Source organism: Podarcis liolepis, assembly GCF_965112155.1.
Source record: "Podarcis liolepis genome assembly, chromosome: 8".
Classification (NCBI taxonomy): Eukaryota; Metazoa; Chordata; class Lepidosauria; order Squamata; family Lacertidae; genus Podarcis; species Podarcis liolepis.
The window spans coordinates 11,749,236-11,761,899 of record NC_139560.1 but is presented as its reverse complement, the minus strand read 5'-3'; the positions used below and the strand labels follow the sequence as shown (position 1 = coordinate 11,761,899).

At 44.2% G+C, this 12,664-nt stretch overlaps 1 protein-coding gene across 2 annotated transcripts in view; it reads right to left on the bottom strand.

Annotated features, from left to right (window-relative positions):
* The window catches only part of ADCY8 (adenylate cyclase 8), a 142,224-nt gene that overhangs the window by 59,357 nt on the left and 70,203 nt on the right, over positions 1-12,664 (bottom strand). For both annotated transcript variants that reach the window (XM_083516550.1, XM_083516551.1), the window contains exons 6-7: positions 10,544-10,702; positions 2,151-2,421 (exon numbers count right to left, since the gene is read on the bottom strand). In XM_083516550.1, the coding sequence (XP_083372676.1) occupies positions 2,151-2,421; positions 10,544-10,702 (430 nt within the window). The remainder of the gene's footprint in view (positions 1-2,150; positions 2,422-10,543; positions 10,703-12,664) is intronic.

Genomic DNA, 12,664 nt, shown 5'->3' with positions numbered 1-12,664 from the left:
GCAGTGTGGCAAGGTTAGGGCTCCCCTCTTTTTTCTCCTTCCTCTTTCTCTCTCTTTCTCCTCCTCTCCCCCTTCTCCCTGTGTCGGCTCCGAGGGTTTTCCTGGCCCCAGAGCGCCACTGGTCAGTCTGCCAAGTGGCCGGGCGCTCTCGCTCCCGACTCAATTTGGATCACGGGGGGTCAGCGGTCACCCCAGTTGATGCACCAGGTATCCCTGGTTCCCCCTCGGCAGTGGCAGTATCAGCAGCCCAGAGCCAGCCTGGTAGCGCAGTTGGCTCTGGCTGGCTTCAGGAGCTGCTTGCTGCCGTGGCGCCTGCCATTTTGCCTCGCCAGAAGTCCCCACATGATCTGTCTTGTGCCGTTGAACCAATCATGCAACATTCATTCCCTAATAAATCTACAACACTTAAAATATAAATCCGGGGACATTAAATGAAATCCGGGGACTGTCACTGGGAAACATCTGGTAACCATACATTAGAGATAGCAATTGCAGTTGCCTTACGCTGGGCCAGACTATTTGACACACAGCCACGCTGCTTACTCTGAGTAATAGCAGCTCCCCAAAGTCTTCCCACCATCTGCTATCTCAGAACCTTTCACAAGAGACACCAAAGATTTGAACCTGAGATCTTTTGCATGTGAACTGGTACTCCACTATTGATCTATGACTTCTCCTTAAATGTTGTCTACATTATCACTCCATGAGAAGAGCTCTGCTGGATCAGACTAATAGCCCATCTTGTTAAGTATAGTAGTTTAACTGCACACTGAAATGGAGAATAATGTAATTTATTATTTACACCCCACCCATCTGACTGGGTTTCCACTCTACCTATGTATGTATGTTTTTAGGGATTTAGCATTGGAAAATTCCATTGGCGTATACTAAGCTAGAAAGGGCTCTCTAAGCCTCTAGCTGAGTTGATAATTAACTATTGTTCTCTGCTGGCCCTCACACTGAGTGTTTAACCTTAGATCATGTGATTAAGGCATTCAATTGCAAATTCGCCTTTTTGAGTGGTGCCTTTGCCTTTTGTACCCCAGCACAGTCAGAGAAGAATGTGATAATGATGCCTCTTCAGGAGCTGTAAAACCTTAGTCTGGATGCAGGCTAATGTAAGCTATGGGAGAGACAGAACTTGGATTTCAGCTCTGGTCATAACTGAGTAATATATTTAAGAAGAAGGACCTATGCACATGCTTTATAAAACTTTCTGCATGTATCATTGATTACTTTGTACCTGTTTTGAAGAAGTTCTCATTAGTAAAGCTCTGAAGAATACTTACGAGTCTGAGCAATTTTTATTCCAAAAGGAGTAAACTTTTATGCATTCAATTGCTTCATGCTGCACAATACTAATATGTGCAATATTTTAAAGTTACCCTGTGGTTTGTAGCAAGTTTTGCATTCTTTATTTGCAATACTGAGCCACCGACACAGCATGTTCCATCTCACATATTGGAGACTAAGTGGCAAACCTGTCTCCTGACTGCACCACTTCAGAATAGGGGGCTACATTGTTGAGTTCTCTTGCATACAAAAATAAATAAAATACATCCTTGCACATAGCAAATTAGAAGTCCAGAAATCAAGACCCCAACCTAGCCTTCACCCATCATGCTGTTTTCTATGTGTAGACGGGTTTTTAAAAAATAAAATAAAATAAAATTTTTTTACAGAGGATGATTCCCCTCCCACAACACCTGCAACAAGAAGTGGTACATTCCAGACACAACCCTGCCGTGTCACCTGCTGTTTGTGAGAACTAAGTCCCGGGCTGAACACACTGCACTGATAACTAGCAAAATCTTAGCTGCCTGATGGTTGCTTGCAGCAATTTAAGCAGCTTTCAGGTCTTCTTCTCATACCCATAATGAACTTGTCTGAGGCTCTGATTCAATTAACACTCAGCTGTGTGCAACATTTAATTTTGGCAGGGAGATGGGAGGGGAGACCTTAGCACTTCCCGAGATTCTGATGCATAGGTTAATTCTGACCTGTGGGGGTTTGTTTAATCATCTGCGGTTCGTGTTAGAGGGAAAAGGTTAGAGAGAAATTTGTTTTCCTCCAAGGCTTTTGTTATGGAGATGCATTAAAGGAGCATGAGCACGAAGAGGAGGACAGGAAGGAAGGAAGCTGGGACTTACATGCTGCTTCCCCACAATGTTATCAAAAGGAAGCTCCGGGCTCCACGATCCTTCAGTGAGCATCACCCCACTGTTCCTCCTGTCTGCAGCGGCCACCGACTCCTTGACAATGTCCTCGGGCAGAGTCAACAGACTCTCCTCGGGCTGCTTGATCAAGTACGTCTCGATGTTGTGCTTCCTCAAGAATTCGTTGCGTTCCTTGCCATGCCCTTCTTCCACTTTGTAATCCCCGTTGAGGCAATCGAGCGTAGCTTTGGATATGTGGATTCTCCTGCGGAAGTATAAAGGAGTGGAAAGAATCAACACACATGGTGCCTGGGTAAAACAAGCCAACCAACAAAAAAACACACCCAAAAGATGCAAGGGGGAAACCCGCAACAAAACATTGCGGTATAGGAGTGATTCAGTTCAGAGTCCCAGTAAAAGGTAAAGGGACCCCTGACCATTAGGTCCAGTTGTGACCGATTCTGGGGTTGTGGTGCTCATCTCGCTTTATTGGCCAAGGGAGCCGGCGTACAGCTTCCAGGTCATGTGGCCAGCATGACTAAGCCGCTTCTGGCGAACCAGAGCAGCGCACGAAAAGGCCGTATACCTTCCCGCCTGAGCGGTACCTATTTATCTACTTGCACTTTGATGTGCTTTCGAACTGGTAGGTTGGCAGGAGCAGGGACTGAGCAACGGGAGCTCACCCTGTCGCGGGGATTCGAAGCCCCACCCCACATAGCTGATCACAAGACACGGCACACACAGACCCATTTGAATGGCAATGCTCATCAACTTGTGGGGGGGCAGCCCTCTCAAATATTTTATTGGGGAGCCCAAAGGGACCTTGGCCCCTAGGAGTTGGCTCCTATGGTGGCTAATGAGCATGCTCAGTCCTCATTGACTATTTTTTTTTGGGGGGGGGGAGGTTCAGTCTCTTTAGTCTTTATAAATAGCTTTTTTGTATTTTACTTATTTGACCACCTTTAGTTACATCAATAGCAATCAATAGCAATCTAAGATTATCTGTAACATCCGCAGTATAAGATTACAGTATCTGTAACATCCACAGCCCAGTAGAATTACAACCGAAATTCTCAGGTTTACCCTGAACATCCCAGTATCTCCCTTTAATTTCTCAGTGGCTACATAACTGTTGGCCCTCACCATCTGAGTTCGCTTCTACAGACATTCCCCCAAGAGAGATGAGAAAACTTAATTCTCAGCCCTGCTATATTTCAGCCCAGTAACTCAACTCCTGTGAAGAGAAACCAACTTTTGTACTGATAGTTAACCCTCATGAAATGGTTCATAAGGACATCAGGGCTAACATTAACTCGGGGCATTTGAGGGAAGGGGTTAAGATTTTCAGAGGCACACCTAAAGCTATCATGCTCGACTGAGCAAACCTGTGTCTGAAAATGCATGCGTCGGGCCACTGAGAGCCCCGTTTAGCTGCAGATCTGTCAAGCATATAATTGCCACTGTCATGCAATGTCTAGAATAGCTTTTATTGTCTGGTCTGGAGACGATTGTTTTGCTTAGGGTTTCTCTTTGCTTAAGCCACAGAGACAATTTATCTTCTGTGTTTTCCAACCCATATCTGTAATGATTAAACGTTAATGCTAAACGTCTTAAACAAATGCCTACAAAAGGAATCCACAATGGAGGATCATCTTGTTGATAAAACATGCCATCTGCCTACATGCTAATCACTTTTGAGCGCAGCAGCTGCAGTTGTGGGTTCCTTTGCCAGATTCCCTGAACAACTCATGACGTTCTTGATGATGAAGATGATTTGTAAGATTCTTTGACCTGTCCTTCACCACGAGGTCCCAGGACCTCATGCAATTTAGAAACACAGTATTAAAATCCCTTTAAAACAAATCACAGTCCAGAGAATGGTGTGGGACCCCCGAAATACATATCCTGGGTGTCAAAAGCCAAGGTCAAAAGGCTCATCTTTAGACAAAGATACATCATGAAGTTGGCAGAACACACCTCTGTGAGGAAGTGTGGTCCAGATTCTTCTGCTGAGGAGTTAATGAAAGAAACAAAAGGAGACCAGTCACTGTACTCTTCGATGTTGTGCTAGCTGGTCTACAAGAGAAACCTTGCAAACCGTATCACACCAGTTTTGCGGAGGTTGCATTCTGAGTTATTGAATACTTGCGTGAAATTGTGTGCAATTGAAACACCCCATTCTGCCGCTGCTCTGCCCCATTCTGCCCCCCACTCTGCCCTGCCCTCTTAGTGACATTTTTGTTACATTTCCAGGTTTGGCGCTGTGTGTGTGTGTGCAATCGTGCACATATTGGTCATCCCTAAAGTGAGGGTTGCCTGTAGTACATTCACTTCTCCATAATAACACAATCTCCATCTGGGCTTCTAAGAGACAATGGATTGTTAATGGCTTATAATATAATCATTTGCTCCTCGAAATAATGAGAGCAAGACCAAGCCTGGGTCTTCAACCAATGTAATATTGCCCCATTATGAGCAGACAATGTGCTAAATCCTTTATTTACTTGTGCCATTAATTTGTGTTCATCCTTCATAATCTCCAGTGACTGGTTTTCAGCCTTGTAGGCCTACTATATAGTGGGGGCATTTGAAGCTATGAAGAACAGGTGGATTTCAAATGGGTAATTCAAAGCAGAATATTGCATGAGATTCTGTGGTGCAACAGATGACATGTGTGACAAAATGTGATGGGAACTTGGAGCACACAAACAGCAGCCAGATGCCAGAAACATTCTTTCCTTCTGCCTGCCTCTATTTAATGATGGAGTTGAAACTTGTAATTAGTTGGTATGTACCACGAGTCTAGCTTGTTAATAATTCCTGCAGGTATAACGACTCCCGACTCCGATGCACCAGAATGTTAATATTTTTGTAACTGGAACCTAGATTAATCACAGGCACCCTTGTTATTACTGCCTCTGTGGCTTGTTCTCTCACAGCCACTATAGCTCCGCCTTTCGACTCCTCCATTTGTAATCAAAGTATACGTGACGCTGACCAATGACAGATCGACAACCCAAGAGGTCATTGTGCCACCCAGAGTCACAAAAGGACCACTGCACTAAACGTGCCACAAACCCAACAGACATTTCAGCGGTGTGCATGTGCTCAAATCTGGCCATTATTCAAGAGCTTGGGATATGGAAGACCTTTTATCCAAATTTTCAGTCAGATGCTCCATAGCCACATGCTCTTTTCCAAATCACAATGGAAGAAGAAGAGGAGTTTGGATTTGATACCCCGCTTTATCACTACCCGAAGGAGTCTCAAAGCGGCTAACAATCTCCTTTCCCTTCCTCTCCCACAACAAACACACTGTGAGGTGAGTGGGGCTGAGAGACTTCAGAGAAGTGTGACTGGCCCAAGGTCACCCAGCAGCTGCATGTGGAGGAGCGGAGACACGAACCCGGTTCACCAGATTACGAGTCTACCGCTCTTAACCACTACACCACACTGGCTTTCAATGGAGTCACCCTCACTGGCCCTATTTACTCCCACAGGACAAAGAGATAACTGATCTTCCATTTTCTGGGGACCCAGCAGAAGCTAGAGATGAACTCTGATCCTTCTGGAAATATGACAAGGTAAGAGTCCACCTTCCAGGATACAGAGGTGAGAATGAGGCAGCTGTATTCGGTATGCCTCTGAATGCCATTTGCTGGAAATAAGAAAGTAGGGAGAGTTCTGTTGCACTCAAATCCTGCTTGAAGGTTTCCCATAGGCATTCCCATTGGCCATTGTGAAAACAGGATTTCAGATTAGATGGATCTTGGCCTGATTCAGCAGAACTCAATCTAACTTCTTATAATGATCCTTCTTACCACATCTGATTTTCAGTGATGGAGGAGAAAGGCCCAGGGAGTTGCTGAGATGTTTGTCTTTTGATTTCATCCAGAATCCTTTGCACCTACTTTAATTTTCTAGAGGGATTCAAATGAAGTTGAAACCAGAGTCCATTTCAATAAAATCAAAGTTTTGTTTTAACTCTGTAGACCTCACTTAGGTTTGCATGTTAATGGGAAAAAATCAAACAGCAACGTTAATTGGTTCCATCCATTTGATTAGATAGAGGCAGTGAGAGAGAGACATTGACTTCCATTAAAATGCAAATGTACAGTCAATCCATGACCCAGTTGAGCTGCCGTGTTTGGATATACCTAAGTTTCAGCAGGCAATGGCAGGGGAGGAAACAATCTGCTGAACCTATGTATGCTACCTTTGCTGGCTTGCAGATGGCTTATAAGGGCCAAACTATATCTGATATAGAAGTCCTGTGATCAGATCTCCAGACCTTGTTTCTGTTTGCTTTAAAGGTGCATATGTGTGTGCTCTCAGCATCTTAAAAAGTTGAGACATCACCTTCCCAACAAAGGTCTGTATAGTTAAAGCTATGGTTTTCCCAGTAGTGATGTATGGAAGTGAGAGCTGGACCATAAAGAAGGCTGATCGCCGAAGAATTGATGCTTTTGAATTATGGTGTTGGAGGAGACTCTTGAGAGCCCCATGGACTGCAAAAAGATCAAACCTATCCATTCTGAAGGAAATCAGCCCTGAGTGCTTACTGGAAGGACAGATCGTGAAGCTGAGGCTCCAAGACTTTGGCCACCTCATGAGAAGAGAAGACTCCCTGGAAAAGACTCTGATGTTGGGAAAGATGGAGGGCACAAGAAGAAGGGGACGACAGAGGACGAGATGGTTGGACAGTGTTCTCGAAGCTACCAGCATGAGTTTGACCAAACTGCGGGAGGCAGTGGAAGACAGGAGTGCCTGGCGTGTTCTGGTCCATGGGGTCACGAAGAGTCGGACACGACTAAATGACTAAACAATAACAACAGTTCCCTCCATCAATGACACGACTAAACGACGATGACAACAACAACAACAACAACAACAACAACAACAACATGTGTGTGCTCTGGATTTGATCAGAGTAATCACAGGTTGGAAAGGGTAAGGCAGTGACCTTGTTCCCACCATGGAGAGGAGATGTTGGAAGCTTCTCCTTGGAAGGAAAGCAATACTGAAGAGATGGAGAACATCCCTCTTCCTATGAGGAGGTGACGCTTGGTTTTGGAGTCCTGGCAACTCCTCCCAGCGGAGGGAAAGTGGTGGGTGTTGAGACACAGCAGCTCCCGCCCCTGCAATGGCCTTGACAGTGGTGCCCGTTTGAACAGGTAGGGACCCCAAATGTAGGCAGAATCGGAGCCAATGACAGGCAGAGTCAACTAATACTAGGTTTGTCTCCATCCTCTTGTCAGGAGTTCAGCCTACACTCTAGTAGGACCCTGGCAGAGACACATGCCCGACTGGCATGTTCTCTCCCTCCTGGTCGATTGTTCAGGAGCTTCATAAGCTTTCTTCAGCCCGAACATCACAGCGACCAATGCCAACAGACACTGGCACACTTAGGGATCCGCAGAGTTTGCACAACTTGTGTGACAGACCTCAGCAACTCAGCATTTTGGCTAATCTACTTTATTTACATACACAGAGCACTGCAACATGGCTCCCTCTCTCTCTAGCATCAGACAGCAAAGGAAAAAGGAACAAAGGACAATAGTCCCACTTCACGGAACACAGTAATACAAACATCCTTTCTCTGTCACTTCCCACTTTGTGGAGTCAAAACATGCATTGTCATGTGATAGACAAAAATCCCGTGACTGCAATCATGGAGCAGAAATTCTAACATGCCAACTTCAGCAATAATGAGATTATGGAGAAGGAAGCTGATAGTCACAGCTGCCTCCTGGACTGATTGTATGTCAGAAGATAGGCAAGTCAGGGTTGTTGAGTGCAGATGAGGTTAGTAGAGAAGTGCCCCATTTTCTCTTTTTTTAAAAAAATGATATTTATTAAAATTTCAGAGAAAAGAATTACATAAAAACAAGAAATACAAAAATAAAAAACAAAAATAAAAATACAAGAAAAATATAAAATACAAAATACAGAATAAAAAATTAAAAACACTTACAAAGAAAAAGAAAAAAGAAAAAAATGAATCAATCTTTCCATGCCTTACATTCATATCCTTGTTTCCCTGACCTCCTCATACCTCCCTTTTTTGTATTCCAATTCAATTAGTTAATTCAGCAATTTCTTTCCCTCTTTATTTTCTCCTAATCCTTTAACTTAATATAGTATAACTTTAAATTTTCACCTGTTATCAATCCATTTTTACATACACCTTTATAGCATTACAGTACTGCTTAAACCACTTAACTTCATTCTAGCATCATTCTAACATTCATTAATTTTACAATATTTCTGTAGATAATCTTTAAATTCCTTCGAATCTTCTTTCACCAACTCTTCTCCCTGGTCTCGGATTCTGCCACTCATTTCCGCCAATTCCATGTAGTCCATCACCTTCATCTGCCATTCTTCCAGAGTGGGTAGGTCTTGTGTCTTCCAATACTTTGCAATAAGTATTCTTGCTGCAGTTGTGGCATACATAAAGAAAGTTCTATCCTTCTTTAGCACCAATTGGCCAACCATGCCCAGGAGAAAGGCCTCTGGTTTCTTCAGGAAGGTATATCCAAATACCTTTTTCATTTCATTATAGATCATCTCCCAGAAAGCCTTAATCCTTGGAAGAAGTGCCCCATTTTCTCTAGGGCACCAACCTTCACTAGTATGTTGTGTGATTGTGAGGAACAGGAGAAGGGGAGGACAATAATGGTTGTGGGCAACCGAAGTGCAGGTTGAGTGGGCTCTGCTTCTGATTTTGTTCCTAAATACAGGTGGGAGCAGAAGCCATGACTTTCCAGGAGCAAAGAATGCGCTCCCAGTGTTCCTAGAGCATCTCTGTCTCGTGCTAGTAGAGGAAACATACCAGTCAAAATCGGCCGATAAGTAGCTGATATATGGGCTGGGAGGATGAGGACTTGACTGGTAGGTTTCCCTCCCTCTCGCAAGCTGTCAACGTCACCCTTGAGAAACGGCAATTGCCTTACCCTGTCAAAGGAACAAGCTGTGCTTCTCGGAATGTGTTGAAAAATAGGCCATGTCAGGTAGAAACAACATTTGTACCCAGCAGTTAGTGCAGCCACTTTGGATGAAGAAACAACTGGGCAGATGGGTGGAAAGAAACTGTGCACATCTCACCTTAGATGCAGCGATGCAAAGGTTATCAGAAATACATGTTAGCAACCCACAACCTCATATTAGTGTGAAGATCGCCTGCAGGGCATGTTTTGCAAAGCGCCATGTCATTATGTTGGCAGATGATAAAAGAAGCAAGCATACATTTGAAATAGACATTTTTTTAAAAAACAGAACCATTTTTACTTGGTATTATAGGTCAGGACATTAATAGGCAAGATGTTAAATTGTTTTTATATGCAACAACTGCGGCAAGAGTGTTGCTAGCCCAGAAATGGAAACAAGAAGAAATTCCGACGAAAGAAGAATGGCAGACGAAATTTATGGACTATGCAGAATTGGACAAAATGACAGGAAGGATTTGAAACCTGCGGGACCAGAAATTTACAGAAGATTGGAAGAAGTATATGAATTATTTGAAGAGCAACTGTAATCAACAAATTATGCTAGTAGGACTACAAGACGTTTTGTAAGGAGAAATATACAAAGTGTTACAAAGTAGAAAAAGATAGAGATATTGGTTATGAGTTTGAAATGTAATAGGGAAGATAAGAAATGCATACTGAGAGATTAGACTGGAAAATTTTCAGACAGGATTAATGGAAGTCAAAAATTTCAATAAGATGTAAAAGTATGTTTAATTACTGTTGAAAATGGTATGTTAAAAAAACTAATAAAAAATTATATACCAAAGAAGAAGAAGAAGAAGAAGAAGAAGCAAGCAAGTTTATCTAAGGAAATATAGCAGGTGGAGCCAGTGTGGAGCCCTCGAAAAGTTGTTGGGCTCCATTCAGTCCCAGCCGGCATGTCAAATGGTCAGGGACAAAGTTAAACTATGGAACATGCTCCCACGGCAGGCAGTGATGGCCAACAACTTGGATGGCTTTAGATAAATTCTAGATAAATTCTAGGTGCACAAGGCTTTTAATGGCTACTAACCACCATGACTGTGTTGTATGTCTTTTCCACTTTTAAAGCTATACATGTTGGGCTGTCAGGCTATCTTAGGCACTGCCTTTGGAGACATCAGCCTGCCCACATTGCTGGCCCTCAGTGACAGTGGTGACATAAAGCACCAGTTCAGGCAGTAAGCAGACAAACAAGCCCAATACCATTTTGCCCCTCTCCAATGGATGTAACGGAGGCAGCCATCTTGATTCCACGTGGATATGACTGCGCAGAATTCAAAATGGCGGCATTTTTGCCATGATGCTTTAAGGATACATGACTCAAAACAAATTGCTCCAGCCCCAGATTGTAGACTAATGCAAGCAGACACTTACCCAGGGATTCCACCTGACTCGAGTTTGTTTGCAATATCAACATCCCAGGACCAGACATCAAACTGCCACTTTCGTAGACCCAACACACCACACAGCACGGATCCAGAGTGTATTCCAATCCGCATGTCGACATCGTGCTTCGTTCTTGACCTAACATACCTGAAAAAGAAACTTAACTTAAAGTTTATCTGAAAGATTGAAGAAAATTTATCGAAAGATCGAACTCCTGGACCACCGCCTTGCCGACGTGGGGATCCAGGGCACAGTCCTTCAATGGCTGTGCTTGTTTCTCTCTGGTCGGGGACAGAGGGTGGCGCTTGGGGGGTAATTGTCATCGCGCCACTCCTTGGTGTGTGGAGTGCCTCAGGGTTTGATACTTTCCCCGATGCTTTTCAACATCTTTATGCGCCCCCTCTCCCAGCTTGTCCGGAGTTTTGGGTTGGGTTGCCATCAGTATGCCGATGACACCCAACTCTATCTGTTGATGGATGGCCATCCTGACTCGGCCCCAGACACACTGACCAGATGTCTGGAAGCTGTGGCTGGATGGTTATGTGGGAGCCGGTTGAAGTTAAATCCTTCGAAGACAGAGGTCCTCTGGCTGGGACGGGACGATATGGGATTGAGGGGGCAACTCCCATCTCTTGTGGGGGTGCAATTAGTGCCAGCACCATCCGTTAAGAGTTTGGGTGTAATCTTCGATACTTCCCTCTCTATGGAGGCGCAGATTACAGCTATAACAAAGGCGGCATTTTTTCATCTCCACCAAGCTAAGCAGTTGGCTCCTTATCTCTCTCGCCCTGACCTAGCCACTGTGATCCACGCGACGGTCACCTCCAGACTAGATTATTGTAACTTGCTCTATGTGGGGCTGCCCTTGAGACTGACCCAGAAACTCCAGCGGGTGCAGAATGCCGCGGCAAGACTCCTTATGGGGTCTTCGCTGCGAGTTCACATTCATCCGGTACTATACCAGCTGCACTGGCTCCCAGTGGAGTACAGGATCAGGTTTAAGGTGCTGGTTTTAACCTTTAAAGCCCCATACTGCCTAGAACCCTCATACCTCCGGGACCGCCTCTCCTGGTATGTCCCACAGAGGAACTTACGGTCTACAAATAAAAACATCTTGAAGGTCCCAGGCCTCAGAGAGGTTAGGCTGGTCTCAACTAGAGCCAGGGTTTTCTCGGCTGCGGCTCCAATCTGGTGGAACGCTCTGTCACAAGAGACTAGGGCTCTGCGGGACCTGACATCTTTCCGCAGGGCCTGCAAGACAGAGCTGTTCCACCAGGCCTTTGGTCAGGGCGCAGCCTGACTCCCTCCTCTGGCAATCTGCACAGAATTTTGCTTAACGGTTGCCATCAATTTGATTTTAATTAATTTTTAGAATGAAATGTTTTTAGAATGTCGGATTATTTGATTGTTGTTAGCCGCCCTGAGCCCGGCTTCGGCTGGGGAGGGCGGGATATAAATAATAATAATAATTATTATTATTAGAGTCATGTTCCATCATGACATGGGATGCTCTCTGAAGGCCATTTATGTCCTAAGCCAGGATTCCAAGGGTGATGATTGCTCCTCAGTCCTAGAATTAATTCCCTTGAGGAACTACCAAGTGTGGTATGGGTGACTTCAACTGCCCTTGCATCTGTGTTTCAGTAGAAACAATGAGGAAAAGAATCCTTGATACCCTAAATGACTGTGCCTGTGCTGGTCATGGAACTGACCGCAGTGTGTGTGTGTGTGTGTGTGTGTGTGTGTGTTATAGTATGGGGAAGAATTAAAACTGAAGTGTATATCTGATGGCAGTAATGGGGACTTTAAATCACACACCTTTTTTTGCTAGGTTCATACAATTAACACCTAACACTATTAGCGGAAAATATAAGAAGCAGTAAAATAACTCTGCAATGTGGATTATCACAGGAACACTTAATTGCATTGCACGGTCTGGTGGTACACACATTACTGCTATTAAACAGGAGCATAAAAGAAAAGAAAAAAGACTGATGGAGGATATTTGGATGGAAGAAGCTACAAGCTCCATTAAACTTGCTGAACTTTCCCCCATAGAAACCAGAGCAGGGATATTTATTATAGCACCCACAATTGGTTTAATTAAGA